Source organism: Branchiostoma floridae, chromosome 14 (assembly GCF_000003815.2).
Source record: "Branchiostoma floridae strain S238N-H82 chromosome 14, Bfl_VNyyK, whole genome shotgun sequence".
In the NCBI taxonomy this organism is placed as follows: Eukaryota; Metazoa; Chordata; class Leptocardii; order Amphioxiformes; family Branchiostomatidae; genus Branchiostoma; species Branchiostoma floridae.
In genome coordinates, this window is record NC_049992.1 from 3570412 (window position 1) to 3585949 (window position 15538).

Consider the following 15538-nt stretch of genomic DNA (forward strand, 5'->3'; position numbering starts at 1 on the left):
TTGTTTTGTGCCATGGGCAGACTTTAACGTCGCCCATCCTTTATTCACAATATGATGTAATCAGACATACGGTAAAAATAGGACGAGACAGAACAAAGTATGTTTTAGAGAAGTTTACCTCCTTCTAGCGTCCCAGAAGGTCTTACAAACTTCCACAACTATAAATCAGTTTCTCTCATCAAACTAGATGCTATATAAAACACTCATATACAGTGGAGAGGTTCTTGATTGGTGGTGGCGCAGTGTGTAGTGTAGAAAAAACAAACATTTCAGTTGTGTGATATTTTCAAAACATATAACGTTACTGCCTTGTAATGCCTTGTATTTCTCGTTGCGAAAGAAGATTGTAAACTGGATATAAATCAGAATCTAGATATTGAAATGATTATTATTGTACAAAGTTGGCTGTGGTTGTGCATATCATCCTGTTTCCGGATTTGTGTGACGTGTTGTTTGAGCTGGACAGGATCAGCGGTCTTCACTTCTTCACCACTTGATTTGAAGGGACGCAAGATAATCCTTAAACTCTGTGGAACAAACGGAGGAGAGTTTGTTTTAAGAAAAACACAGACACAGCATACAGTACTATAATATCATGCTTAATGTGTGTATTAGAAGATCAATTTGGCAAATCAGAAAATTCGTATGGACGTGTCTACAATAAGGAATGTGGATTGTTTCATGTCCAAGTATATAAGGATTCAAACTGTTTTCATGAGTCATGTTAGCATTTGGTCCATCAGGTGGTGCGTTTGCCTTAGAAAACGTTCTGCTTGTAAGACGCATGATGCGCTGGCAAAAGGCTTGAAAAACAAACTGCCTTGTATCTGCTTGGAGATGAGTTTCTTTACCTTCATAGTCGAGCCTCCCGTCCCTGTCTCCGTCTCCATCATCTAGCAGGTCCTTCAGTTCGTCTTCACTCAGGTGCTCTCCACACGCATCAGCCATGGTCTAAACAAATAAACAAACAAACAAAAACAGAAAACAAATAAATTAACAATACTAGCAGGTCCTTAAGTTTATCTCCACTCAGGTTCTCGCTACATGCATCAGCCATGGTCTAAACAAACAAACAAATAAATAAATAACATCTAGCAGGTCCTTCCGTTCATCTTCACCCATGTTCTCTCCGCACGCATCAGCCATGGTCTAAACAAACAAACAAATAAATAAATAAACAACACTAGCAGGTCCTTCAGTTCATCTTCACTCAGGTGCTCTCCACATGCATCAGCCATGGTCTAAACAAATAAACAAACAAATAAATAAACAACACTAGCAGATCCTTCAGTTCATCTTCACTCAGGTGCTCTCCACACGCGTCAGCCATGGTCTAAACAAACAAACAAACAAACAAATACATAAACAACACTAGCAGATCCTTCAGTTCGTCTTCACTCAGGTGCTCTCCACATGCATCAGCCATGGTCTAAACAAACAAACAAACAAATAAATAAATAACATCTAGCAGGTCCTTCAGTTCGTCTTCACTTAGGTGCTCTCCACACGCGTCAGCCATGGTCTAAACAAACAAACAAACAAATAAATAAATAACATCTAGCAGGTCCTTCAGTTCGTCTTCACTTAGGTGCTCTCCACACGCGTCAGCCATGGTCTAAACAAATAAACAAACAAATAAATAAATAAATATTATCTAGCAGGTCCTTCAGTTCGTCTTCACTCAGGTGCTCTCCACACGCGTCAGCCATGGTCTAAACAAACAAACAAACAAACAAATAGATAAAGAACATCTAGCTGGTCCTTCCGTTCGTCATCACTCGGGTGCTCTCCGCACGCATCAGCCATGGTCTAAACAAACAAATAAATAAGTAAGTAAACAACATATATCTGGTCATTCCGTTCATCTTCACTCAAGTTCTCTCCACAAGCATCAGCCATTGTCTAAACAAACAAACAAACAAAGAAATAAACAATATCTAGCAGGTCATTCAGTTCGTCTTCACTCAGGTGCTCTCCACATGCATCAGCCATGGTCTAAACAAACAAACAAACAAACAAATAAATAAACAACACTAGTAGGTCCTTCAGTTCATCTTCACTCAGGTTCTCTCCACACGAATCAGCCATTGTCTAAACAAGCAAACAAATAAATAAACAATATCTAGCAGGTCATTCAGTTCGTGTTCACTCGGGTGCTCTCCGCGCGCATCAGCCATGGTCTAAACAAACAAACAAACAAATAAATAAACAACACTAGCAGGTTCTTCAGTTCGTCATCACTCAGTTTCTCACCGCATGCATCAGAAATAGTCTGTAAACCAACAAGTAAATAGATGGATAGAACAAAAAGGCTTCTCCACATCTAGCAGGTCCATGGAGTCGTCATTACTAAGGCCCTCCCCATGCTAATCAGCCATGGTCTGTAAAACAACAAACAGATAAACACACAAGATCTTTAGTTCATCATCACTAAGGTCCTATCAGCACAGATCGGGCATGGTCTCTTAGCACTAAAAGTAAACAACATTTAAACAAAGCAAACTGACAACTAAAAAGGTAAGAATAAGTCTTAACGGCGTGGTCACACTCGTTTGATGTTTAGAATTTTGAATGAGGCTGACATAGAAGTACGTTAAAGATTTAAGACTGAATATTTTTCAATATTTGCACGACTTTTCCAAAATGCCTTGCGTTAACGGCCTAAGCACACAAAAAAAGTGGTTAAAGCCAGAAGGATTTTAAGAGTTCCTACCCTCAGTTCCTCGATGCTGATGAAGCCGTCGTTGTCCTTGTCGAAGATCCTGAAGGCGGCGCGAACCTCGCGCTCGTCCACCTCGTACTGGTCCTGGTGCATCTGTTTCGCCATCAGCTCCAGAAACTCGTCAAAATCCATCGTGCCGCTTCCTGGAAGTGAGGTAAGAATCTTTATGATTTTTTTTCAGTTGCACATGTCGTGCTGTTAGCTTCCGTGGCGGTCCTGGTATTCGGTTAACTGCAGCTTAAAGAACTGGTCAAAATCCACTGGTCAAAATCCATCGCTTTCTGGGGAGGAGAGGAGGGGTAGTAACGTCAGTGGCCTCGTGCACGGGTTGTGCTGAGAAAGGATAACGTGTAGTTGCTTTGAATGTCGAATCTTATCTTCAGTTGTCGCTGTTCACAAACGATTGTTGGTTCTGCACAATTATGCCATTGATTGAAGACTAAAACTCAGTAAAAGCACATTGTGAACTTTTGACATGATCCCTTACCGTCCTCGTCAGCCTCCGCCATGATGGCGTCCAGCTCGTCACGACTGGGGTTCAGTCCGCACTGTTTCAGGATGGTCCCCAGGTTCTGTGTGCTGATCTCGCCGGAACCGTCACGGTCAAAAATGGAGAACGCCATCTGCAGCTCTAAAGGGAGGGAGGCAGAAATTAAATGTTATCTTGTGGGGGACAAGAGAGACACACAAAGTTGTAAACTTACAGATATACACCACCCCATACATACGAGTACACACACATTACTCACTAGGTGAAGATGGAGAACGCCATCTGCAGTTCAGATAGGAGGGAGACAAGGCATACACCCCCTTTACACAGAGAGATAGACACACACGCACACGCACACACACACACACTAGAAAACAAGTTTGAAATAGAGAACACCATCAGCAGTTTTGGTTGGAGGGAGATGCGGAGGAAACAAGGCCATAAGAGATGGCAGATTTCACCTTCAGAAAACCACACAAGCACATACAGACACTTAGACACATACATTTCTGTGTATGTGTCTCACATACGCACGCACAGGCACAAACACACAAGCACACACAAACTCACAAACACACAAACTCACACACACACACAAACACACACACACACAAACTCACACACACACAAACTGACACACAAACAAACTCACACAAACGCACACACACACATACACGCACAAATACACACGCACATCCAAACAGGTTGAAGACAGAAACCAAACCAAAACAAACGTATTTCAAACCGACCTTCCACCTGTTCCTTAGTCAGGGAGTCGCTCGCTCTCGCCTAGAAAGACAAACATGCAGTCAATAGTAAATAAATGACTAGGCAAACAAACATGAACACAATCAGGTACATATACAAAATGTATGTCTTGAGACCTTGGGCGAATATAAATTGCACTATTAAGTAATCCACACATTTTACGCTATTGATGGACAAAACACCGTTGTTTTTGAAGTAGCTAGTATTGCAATGTTGGTGGAATTGCTGCCCCTACGGCCGGTGAGGCTATGGGACCGGTGAGGTGAGGTGAGTAATGCAATGACGTTTTTTTTTTAGCCAAGGACACAAGATAACCACTTATCTTTTTGATAAGTATGTTGTGTTCTTTCATACCCATATCAACAGTAACGTAAAGACGTGAGGTTTGGGAATACCACATAGAGGGTGAATCTGGGTTCACATTTTACCAAGGTCAGGTACATTTTGCCCGTTGGCGTTTGTTTTCTATTTAGAAGGAACTCAATCGAGCGAGTCCTCCTCCAAGTCACTCTAGCAATGGGAGTAATTTGACCAATGCTGTCTTGGCAACATCTTGAAGGTCAGGTCAAGTTCAATTCTGTTGTGCCCATCTTTTCGGCGATGGGAGATATGAAGTTTGATATGTTTATGGGAGAGGCCACCTAGAGCTTAGTTGATATTGTACCAATGTCAGGTCCATTTTGCCCGTTGGACTCGGTTCCAAAAATAGCGTTTCTTCCACCTAGTTCATCCTCATCTTACGCAACTTGAGCAATTGAAGCGGTTGAACTAATTCAGTGTTAGTAAAACCTTGCTGCTCTGGTCAGGTTGAAGTTTAATTCCCTTGTGACCAGCCCCATCCTTTAGGCGATGGAAGTTTTATATGTTTATAGGGAGGCCACCTAGAGTAAATCCTGTTGAAAACCAAACCAAGGTATCTGCCCGTTGGCGCTCGCTCTCTATTTCGAAGATCCCCAAAATAGCTCCCCCCCCTCCCCCTGTCCCTCTAGCCATCATCTTACATAACTGTAGGTGCCAACCCTCGGAGTAATTGGAGTAATTTGACAAATATAGTCATGGCAACATCCTGACGACCAGGTCAAGTTGAAGTTCAATTCTCCACGGCAATGTAAGACATGTGATCCGGTATGTGTTTATTTTTGTTGCGAAGAACACTTAGAGATGCGGATCTGGTTTAAACCAAGGCCTAGCAAGCATATTTTGCCCGTTGGCGCTCACCCTCTATTTCGGAGATCCCCAAAATAACGTACCCCCCCCCCCCTCCAAATCTCTCTAGTCGTCATCGTACGAAAGCGTTTGTGGGAAACTTAGTAATTTCAAAAATATAGTCTTGGCAACATCTTGAACAGTAGGTCAAAATGAAGTTCAACTCTCGAGTCTTGTGACCACCTCAATATATTCGGCGATGTGAACCAGTAATAAGTTTCCAAATTAAGTGTCTCCAAGTTAAAAGTCTGCCGTAAGACATGTTAGTATTTCAGACATGCCACCGGCCTCGCGATCTTTGTCAGACAACTGTTATGTAACCTTGTCTATCCCTTAAGGCCACACTGACATGATTGAATGGATGGTATCCGCGCGAGCAGCGATTTTGGACAGTTCTAAACGTTAAACGAAGAGAGGAATATGCTAAATATGCTTTTTAGTGAACTGTAAGTTATTAGGCACACTGTACAGTGTGTACAATAAATTACTCGCTTTCTAAAGGGCTACAACATCTAAAATTCAATCCTTCTATGAAGCAAGAAATGGCACCATGTTTGGTCTCAATCGAGGATGACGAAAGACTAAGAGAAAGAAGGACATGCACAAACATCAGATATCGTATAGCGAACGGGAAACCGATGGGGAAAAGCTTGTCCTGAAATCTACAAACAGATGTAGCAGTGGGACAGTTTTGAGCTTTTTCTTGAATGTTAGCCGATACCCGACTGGCATTAATTACCCGATAAACTGTAAACAAAATGAAATCCAGAAAAACGTGGCAAAACACCACCACATACTGTCATACAAAACGTTCCAACCAATCCCGATAGCTACATCTGCTTGGAGATTGCTGTTTCCGTGCCGGGTTTCCGGCGTTAAAGACATTGAGCTGTTCATTTGTCGCGCTTGTCGGGCAGCTGTTTCTGTGCTGCAAGGATAGGGATCTGAACTCTTTCATCTCCGGCATGTCTTGGAGTCTCCGCAGGGATGTCTGTCTTAAGGCACACGTGAGTGAACAATTCCTTCAGGACCATTTAAAGGCATGGACAAGAGCACTAGTGGTTATTATGAGTATTTTCTTCTTAATATGAGTAATTAAAAACACGTTATTACTAACATTGCATTTAGTTTAGGCGAAGAAAATATACGAAGAAGAAGATTCGTGCTTTTTTGTTAATTTTCCCCATCAAAACCCTTCAAAGCGTTCCTCCCAGCTTCCACTATGTTTGATTATCTTTCAAAGATGTTCATGACCAACGGTCTCTTGCCGGTCGTATGTTGTTCAATAGCTCAGCTATCTTGCAGACAGGGGCCTTAATACCGAGCCTAACACAGCCTGATAAGTATCCTTCAATTTTGAAACTCTGAGGCAAGCACAGACGCTTTACTCCACGAAAAATTGAGGCATTATATTTGGTGTATCTTCTGATATTTGTAGCAGCATAACTTCAGAACCTACAGATGGATTGTAATGATATTTGATATGTGGGTAGGGGATGGGAAGATGAAGGTCATGGTCTAGTCGGCCATATGTATACATGTATGTTTCTTTCCGTCTGCTAAAAAGAATTTGAAACGTTCGCTAGATAAATTCAGCTACATCCTACCAGGTGATAACCGTTACAGTGTACAAATAGATAAACATATCAAAGTATGTTTAGACCTTAGAACTAAAGTGAAACTCTAGACTCAACGTGTTGATATGTCGATACTTATTCATACAAAATTCATGTAGGTGATGCACTTTTTTGTTCAGATACATAATTCTAATAGACTTTGCGGAAGTCGCTGTACTTTTGTTGTGTCAATAAAGATTTATGTTGCCCAATGGCGCCTGTCCTATGGAAAAAGGGGCCTAACACTGACCTATCACATCCGCGCTAACCCAGTTCTTATGTCCAAACGAGAAGGTGCGAGTAAACATCACTAATGTGAAGATAATGTTTCCAGTCGCGCTGACATGTTGACTCGCACATACATGTAGATAATGGTGCACGAGACGCTCCGTTTACTGAGGAACCCTTTTCACTAGACGGTGATCACTAGTGAGCGACAGTACAGCGACAGTACAGCGACCAAAAGTGGATTGGTGCCACCCTTAATGCCATTAATTTGAATGAGATGCAATAACAGTATGATTTTAAACGTCAAAAACATTGTTCTTCAGCTACGAAACTTTGATCTCACACGTCTATGATGGCACACGAGACGTTCCTTCCCGCAACACTTAAGATCAGGCAACGTTTACCGAGGAACCTTGTCCATGGACGGTGCTCGCGGACTGACTACAGCGTCGAAAAGTGGATTTGTGTCACCCTGATTTTCATTGGTTAGAATGTTATGCAATTTTGATAAGATGTAATGGTATGATTTAAAACAAACACACAAAACGTCAAAAACATGATTTGTTCTTAAGCAATGAAACTTCGTTGAGAGATCTGTGAAATCTTAAATCACACAGCGGTCACGCAACAGTCGCACAGTGGTCGTCCGACGGTCGTAGCTTCTGTTGGAAAGGGGGTATTATGGTCAATTCACACTGTATATTCAAGTCGGTATGACTTACGTATTGTCATTTTTGGCTTAGGTAAATTTTGCAGCAAAAAAGGTTGAATTTTATCCTTAGATAACAAGGCTACGCATGTACATTTGTACACCAGTGTATCAAAGTTTTAAAAAAATCCTGCAAACTTCACCCATACAACAACAATGTCAGTACGGAACTCATACGGACTTGCAAATACGTCCAAGTGTAAACGGGCCCTGAAATGTCCAATGTTTCCAGTCGCGCTGATGATTCCCGGATATGTTGGTTCACACGTAGCTGTCGGGGCGGAGGGGGGTTGACAGAACATCCATATATGGGCATGCCGTCCGGGCCGTTTTTATACCTGAACGTCTTACAACTATGGCTATATTAGATTTTGATCAATGAAATTATAAGGGATGAAAAATCACACTGTTTATATAATTATAATAGAGCAGACAACTGTGGATTTGTACGCTGCCAGTAAAGATACATGGAATCTAGACTTGAAGGCCAGTTTGCACCAATAAAGGCCATGTGAATTCCTTGTGGCAAATGCCATCGTCTTGGAGACATCAGGGTCATCATAAGTCAGAAAAAAATGACAATTTATCATGTGAACATGTCAAGAACGTAATCGTCGAAAATCAGGGAACTATGCAGCGAATGTCCAAGTTTGGATGGCTGTATGAAAGGGCCTGCGGTCTCGGCGAGCTCCTTCGTCTAAATTTAGCAGGTCTTGTCAACTTCGGTAGACTTAGCTGTAACTTAACGCTTCTAGCTGGGGCAGGGCAACCTACGCAGCAATGGTGACAAAAAAATCGAATAAAAATGCGTTCAAAAGAATATCTCTATACCGACGAGAAAATTCCTGAGTTTCAAGCAGAGTTGCTCGACATTTTTATGGGTTCATGTGGGCTTACCAGCTGTTAAGTACTTTTTTACGTCGTTTGTTCGAACAAACAGGAGACAGCAATGTTTGCATCGACTGCAAATAACATGTATGCCGACGGGCTTGGCATGCTTTCTCAAGAACTGCTCAAGTATCTACTGGGCAGAAAAGGGGCAAAAACAAATCTTGACATCTTGAGAGTTGTGGTTATTCAGACGGTATTGTCAGTTTTAAGACTACCAATAACTAAGCTTCCCTTCGCACACCGGTGTATTGTATACCAACTGACTGTGTGCCTAACATCTGTCAAGATGATACGTCTCTAACAGCAAAACAGCGAAGGAGGTTAGTGTATCCTATATCTCTGGCCCTGGCTTTGGACAGTACTTCGTTGAGCGATCTGTCAAATTTTAGGTCGCAGGGAGCGCGCGGTGAGAGCGCCGTCCTAGTGGAAAGGGGGTATAAGCTATAAGAGTGTTAATGACCCGTGAGGAGAAGACTCCGAAGCGTGCGACCCTCGGACCTCACCGCCCGGGGCACGTCCGACACTCGTCCAACACACGGCCTTTTGTGGTGATATTATATATGTGACACCAACTTCGGGCTATTCCTGACCCCCCAAAAAATACGATTCATATAGAAAACGGACAGAAATACTGAGGACTCCTCCCATCTTTTTACACTTAAGACAAGTGCACTACCAAACACATATCTCAACAAGAACTATTCCCTGGTTCATGCAGGAATGCAGACCCCCCTCCCATGACAGTCTACAGCCACACAGGGTGCTAAAAGATGTCTTAACTCCACCGAGAAAGTTCAAGGATTCGTTAGAGCTGAAAGAAACCCTTATCGAAGAAATAAAGAATCTTTGTTAATAAATGCGAGGCGTTATGAGAAGGACACATAAGAAAGTGAAAAGTCTTACTCCGTCGTCCGACATCTTGACCGTGTCTTCGTCCGTCCGTCAGCAGTGAAAGTGAAAACCGACACCCCGTCTTCCCGCCAATATTTATCATCTACCCCGCGGTCACGTGACCAGCGCTCTCATCAGTGTTTGTCATCTCTGTGATCACGTGACCAGCTCCTCAGGCAGCGCAGCCGGATGCTTGGAGTTGACCTTCTCATGACCTTGGCCGGCTGACATATTCTAAGGAGCTCTTCCGTAACAAGACGGACGAGGGCAAACAAGATCACGTGATATCTAGCTTTAGATGCAGTAGCAATGTGTGTGTAATCGAAGGATGTTTGAATACAATGATGATAATGATGATGATAATGATGATGATGATGTTGATCTCAATTGTACTTGAAGCCGGTAGGTACCCAATGTGTTACGTAATGAGGCTGATTAACGTGGTCTAGGCAAGGGACCCTCGTTTTACGTCCCTCCCGGAAGACGATGTCGTGGAATTTTTTTTGGTATGACTCTCGTAAAACTCTAAAACCGCAGCAGTTACGTTACTGTCTGTTTTTTTTTCTTTTCTGTCAGTTCGCTCCTTTGTACAACCCACCCCTAGCATCATGTGCGGTGCGTCCCTTGGCACAGCCTCCTCCCAGACCAATTGATGGTCCGTCCCTTTCCATAATCCCTCTAAGCGTCATTAACGGTTAGTCCCTTTGCACAGCCCTCCCCAGAGTCATTCGCGATCTCTCCCTTTACACAATTACCCCTCCCTATCACTCACGGGCCATCCCAACAAATCTGAACCCACACCTTAATTCTGCTCTAATTTATCGTTTCCCAGAGTTACATACAGACATAGATATTGCTTTCATTACAAGATAACGTTGCAACCGTTACAGATACTAGTATAAATCTCAGATCCGGTTGTCTTACATTACCATGTACATGTGTAGGTTAACGATGAATGTTGTAACTCGCTACTACGTGGCTCATAGACAGACGGATGATGAACACGGCTACACAGATAACAGCGCCTTTATATGGGCGACATTAATATTGGCGCAGGCACGATGTCGGGACTCTGAAATACAGAAATCTGTCCGTAGCTGAACGCTGCAGCTTTCTGGAGTTCTCATTCCTTCCTTCCTTCCTTCCTTCCTTCCTTCCTTCCTTCCTTCCTTCCTTCCTTCCTTCCTTCCTTCCTTCCTTCATTCATTCATTCATTCATCCTTGCTTTCTTTCTTTCTTTCTTTCTTTCTTTTCTTCTTTTTTCTTTCCTTCTTTTCTCTCTTTCAGCCTGTCTTTCTTTCTTTATTTTTTTTTCCTTTATGCAGAGACTTGTGTGGAATCGTATCAAGTATCAAACTTCTCCTTTATCACTCAGTTTAGATTCTTAACGAATTTTGAACCATAAGTGCACGTTTTCCACATATGCAATATGACACCTCTACCACTGCCTCACCTGTGGAGCTGTTAATCACCCTTAATTGCTGGATGACACTGAAAGTGCTTGCAAGATGAAATACGAGTCCATAACCGCCAGCAATGTTGTTGTACGCGGGTTAGAGCGGAGAGCGCGCTATTATTACGGCATAGTAAACATCCGGGCAGAATGCCGGGGCGGGAAATAGACAACATGACGTTATCGTAACCCCCTGACCTCAACAGGCAGGAGGAAACTGAAAGTTACTTTTACTTTCATTAGGCCATATCAATCATATCTCTTGTTTCCTACCTAATTTTTCCGACTCTTTTTCTTCCCGTCCTTAATTCATTATGAAGAAAAATCAAGTAGCATTCAAGGCACATTTCAGCTGGAAAATGGAAAAGAATACGTGCTTTGCTCATGGCCAACCCTTCAAGCAGATGTGTGACGCAGGCTTCACTCTAAACGCATTTCCTCTATGTGTTCATTTTGTGGCATGTTTCTAACGATCCGTACTGTGTGAATAACCATTGGAAACTAAGTATAGAAGTCAACGTTTGTATGTTTGTTTGTGTGTTTTTCTGTTCATTTGTTTGTGCTGCATACCTGGTAAACTACCTTATGGTACACCAGGTTTGTACTGAAGAGTACAATAGCATATTAGATAATATTTATAACGGGATGAGCCCTTGCTCTTTTTTCTGAGTGTGGTGGGTTTTTTTAGCGTTATAACTTGCTCGAGGTGCACTAGCCTGGTATCCAGCCGTATTGTTATATAGATAACTCCCGATTCTCTTCTGAATACTTGTCAGGACTTCAACGTTATTGAACACCAAGTGCTATTAAAACACACATATGTCTGTGTTGTGAACATTGATTGAACCAGATGAATGCAGCTGTCTGTGGACTGGATAATTTTACTTCAAATCTGGTCTGTGTCCAAAACTTCAGTAAGATTTGAGACATGAGCCAAAGCCCCAGACATGCTGTAGCACTGTCATGATAACGTTATAGGTCAGCTACTTCAGTACGTACAGGCCATCCTGGGTGTGGGGGGATAAAACTGGTCCTTTGGACTAAAGTTTCACTCATTCATTAGGAACAAAAACCTGCAGTCTGAAACCTGCACCGTTCAACATTCCAGGTCGGGCAAACACGGGTAACAATTGGTCAACAAATCGCTGTTTGTTATCCTTATTTTTCTGTAGAAAAAGAGCAGATTTAAATGGTTGTCAAATGGTAGATAGATTAATTTGATCCCCGCGATACAATATTTGTCTCCGTTAATAAAAAGTAGACGAGCACGAGTACCATAAGTATCATGCATGTGTATATGTACTACGGTCCGCAAGAATAAGTGTAGTGATATCATACTTTGATTATATTTGCAACCATATCCAACATAGCTGAGTCAGTGAGTGTTTAAATGTGGAACATTCATACGCCGATGAGGGTTAAAAATCAAGAGATGAGTCAGAGAAGACCGGGTGCATTACTGCCGAAAATGTTACTTACAGGTCGCCGCTCGTAGGCTGATCAATTTTCGGTATTCATGAAATTAAGTCGGTGTGACGTCATCCTCAGGCATGCACACATACTTCACTTTTGTGTAATCGTCTGGTTCGGCTTCAGCGTAAGTTACCAAGTCATATATGTTACACACACATATGGAACATGTATTACAGTTATCCCATCACTCGAGTATCAGTGTGGTGACATCATATAGACTTTCTTTCCAACCATATCCTATATTCTCTTACATAGCTATCTATGATCAAATTTGGAACATTCAATCAATTTTAAAATGTCTTTCCTGCATCAGATGATGCATAGGACGGCGCCTTTCTCCGTTTCAGTAGCTCTGGGCTACACACCTTTGTGCATTCATTACAGCAGGGGGTTAGTTCACTGGTAGTGATGTGTGTATTCAACTATCAATCTACTCGTTCCCAAATTCTGATAGCTGAAGCAGAGAAAACAGCATCTTTGGTATGCAATATACCGAATACAGGACGAAAATTTATACTGTAAAAGTGTTTTAAAAAACCTGTAAAAGTCGGTCAGCACCAGGGATCTATGCTGAGTTCATGATGCCATTGATAGCGCATTAACACCCCGCCCAGCCCAGTACGTGAGGATATCCATCCCCATTTCTCCAGTCTCGATACTGACATTCTTGGATATGTTCTCTGGCAACCATTGAAAACTTCACCGCATAAGTGCAGGCGGAAAAGCGTATGAGCGTATCCACCTGCTCCAATCGCATTCCCAGTGATAACATTGTCATGACCTCACATTCACGGTAAATGACAAGAATAGGCGTGACAATGTCAGAAGTTTCTCTGTAGCTCGTCTCTTCTCTCCATCTACAGGCGCCAACTTTGTCAGGGACACATATCATAGACACGACAGTTTCAATCTGGGAGTTACTAATGCTTAATAAAGTTGCAAAGGACGTCGTGTTATTCAAAATGCAAATCTCTTCCTGGATTCATTTGTATAATGATGTTTCAGATGTAGGACCCTTTGCGTGCTTTGAAAGGGTAGAACTTGTTCTATTTCGTTCTATCTTTTATTTCTGCCGTAGTTCACATCGTTCCAGAGACGATTGATTTGGGTAATTAGGAAGAGATTCTGAGTTCGGAATGACGTTGCATATTTAAAGTACGTAGTGAAATCATCGATTACACATCTCAAGCACAATCCTGGTCAGTAACAATTAATATATCAAAGCAACATGAAACATTTGGGCAAATCATCAACAAGACGACTTCATGACGACACAGAACGCATTCCAAGGAGTGTAGAGGTCGCTGCGGACACTTACCGGCATGATGGGACCGTCTTTAAGGCTTCTTGTCGGAAGGAAGTCTTGTGTCCCTGTTCGTGAAGGTTTAAGAAAAGCGAACTGGGAGCGGGTTTTATATACAGCCCGTCCGGGGGATTTAGCGTCTATAATTACCCGCGTGCGGATCGGAAAGTTTAGAAAGGGTTTCTCATGTCTGTTAGCTATTCATCATGTAGAGTCGGGGGATCCTGATTAATTAGGACCCCTGTGGAGAGGGGACCGAAACGTAAGCCTACTATTGCCCAACCCGTATAGCCTGGTACGCGGCCCTCCCTGGAGGCCGTAAGACTATGTTTTAAGCCGGCTGCTGCACTATCCTGATAACCAGGTACCCGGCCTCTCTGGAGTCTGTAGAGCCGAAACGTAAGCTTCCCTACCCTGATAGCCTGGTACCCGGTCCTCCCTAGAGGCTGCCAGCATAAGTTTTAAGCCGGCTGCTGCCCTACCCTTGAAGCCTAGTACCCGGCCATCCCTGGAGGCTGTAAGCCTATGTTTTAAGTCTGCTGGTGCCCTGCCCTAATAATCAGGTACCCGGTCTCTCTGGAGACTGTAGATCAAAGCCGTAATCGTGCTGGAAAGTGTGATGCCGAGACGAAAGCTGCTGATCCCCGACACTTATAGCCTAGTAACCGGTCCTCTCTGGAGGCTATGTACAGTAAGCTTACTGGTACCCTGCCCTGATAGCCTGGAACGCGGCCCCCTCTGAAGCTTATTGATGATCTGCCTGATAGCCTGGCACCCGGCCGTCTCTTGTGGGTATGAGGCTAAAATTTCTGATATCCTATCCTGATAGCCTGAAACGTAAGCCTTCTGGCGTCCTACCCTGATAGCCCGGCACCCTCTGATGGATGCTCGCAGATTAGTCCTTGTGCAATTAATGTATATATATATATATAATATATTTATATATATATATATATATATTTCTGGTGCATACCCGCTGGTAAGGCTTAGGTCACATTTCCAAACCGGGGCCCGGTCGGGCAGCTTTCGGGAGCAAAAAGATATAAAGACATCAAAATATCTAAATGAAATTCATGGGCATCATATGTATATATTCCTAGCTATACATGTTAATTTTTTTCATTTCTTAAAACATCCCGGCCGGCCCCTGTTTGTAAATGTGATCTAAGCCCAAGGCTTAGGTCCCAATAGCACCGGGGCCCGTGCTCGTGAGGGATGTAGCCCCGGCCGGGCTCCGAAGCCACCAATCTGTCCCGGTGGACTGCCAGATACCGGGAGTCCGACAAAAAAATTCAACCGGGCCCAAAAGTACCCCGAGAGCCGCAAGGTGTCCCATGGGGCCACACTGGGACCAGGTCCGAAAGATGATAATAAACAGCCCGTAAACTGATCCCGACAGGGCCTCTTTTTCCAATCGGGACTTATGCCTAACATGATGCTCTAGTGTGTATACAGGTCATTGTGCTTTGACCCTAGACTCGTCAGTGCTTTGTCCCCTCAGCCATGATTTCCTCAAGCTCCAAGTTTTGTCCCCTCAAATTTTTGCTCGGCTGTCAAACACTGTTTTATGTCTTTTCTATGGTAAGATGTCTCCATCCGGATGGCGTAAATAACACGAACCATCTGGTAATATGTTATAATTAACACAAGAAACACAAGAAAAATGCTGTGGAACAAGTAGGTTATTACGGATATATTTCCAATAATCATATTTTCTTGTTACTTTCATATTCTAAAATCCTCTCTAGATAAAAGCTTTTTAGGCATGGTGCATAATGGTACGTACAT

The 15538-nt window shown here is 42.9% G+C and overlaps 1 protein-coding gene across 4 annotated transcripts; it reads right to left on the reverse strand.

The window, feature by feature from the left end:
- LOC118430703 (troponin C-like) lies at positions 1-9664 on the reverse strand. Of its 4 annotated transcripts, XM_035841697.1 has the most exons (6): positions 9534-9652; positions 3962-4001; positions 3210-3353; positions 2714-2865; positions 852-951; positions 1-527 (listed from the first exon to the last, which is right to left on the reverse strand). In XM_035841697.1, the coding sequence occupies exons 1-6, from the start codon at positions 9546-9548 to the stop codon at positions 487-489; spliced, it is 492 nt and encodes a 163-aa protein (XP_035697590.1). In that variant the 5' UTR covers positions 9549-9652; the 3' UTR covers positions 1-486. The 4 variants fall into 4 exon arrangements, with proteins under 4 accessions (XP_035697590.1, XP_035697589.1, XP_035697591.1 ...); XM_035841696.1 differs by lacking the exons at positions 1-527; positions 852-951 and adding an exon at positions 1077-1241 and having other exon boundaries at positions 9534-9664; XM_035841698.1 differs by lacking the exons at positions 1-527; positions 852-951 and adding an exon at positions 1590-1712 and having other exon boundaries at positions 9534-9653.
- Positions 9665-15538: the final 5874 nt, after the last annotated feature.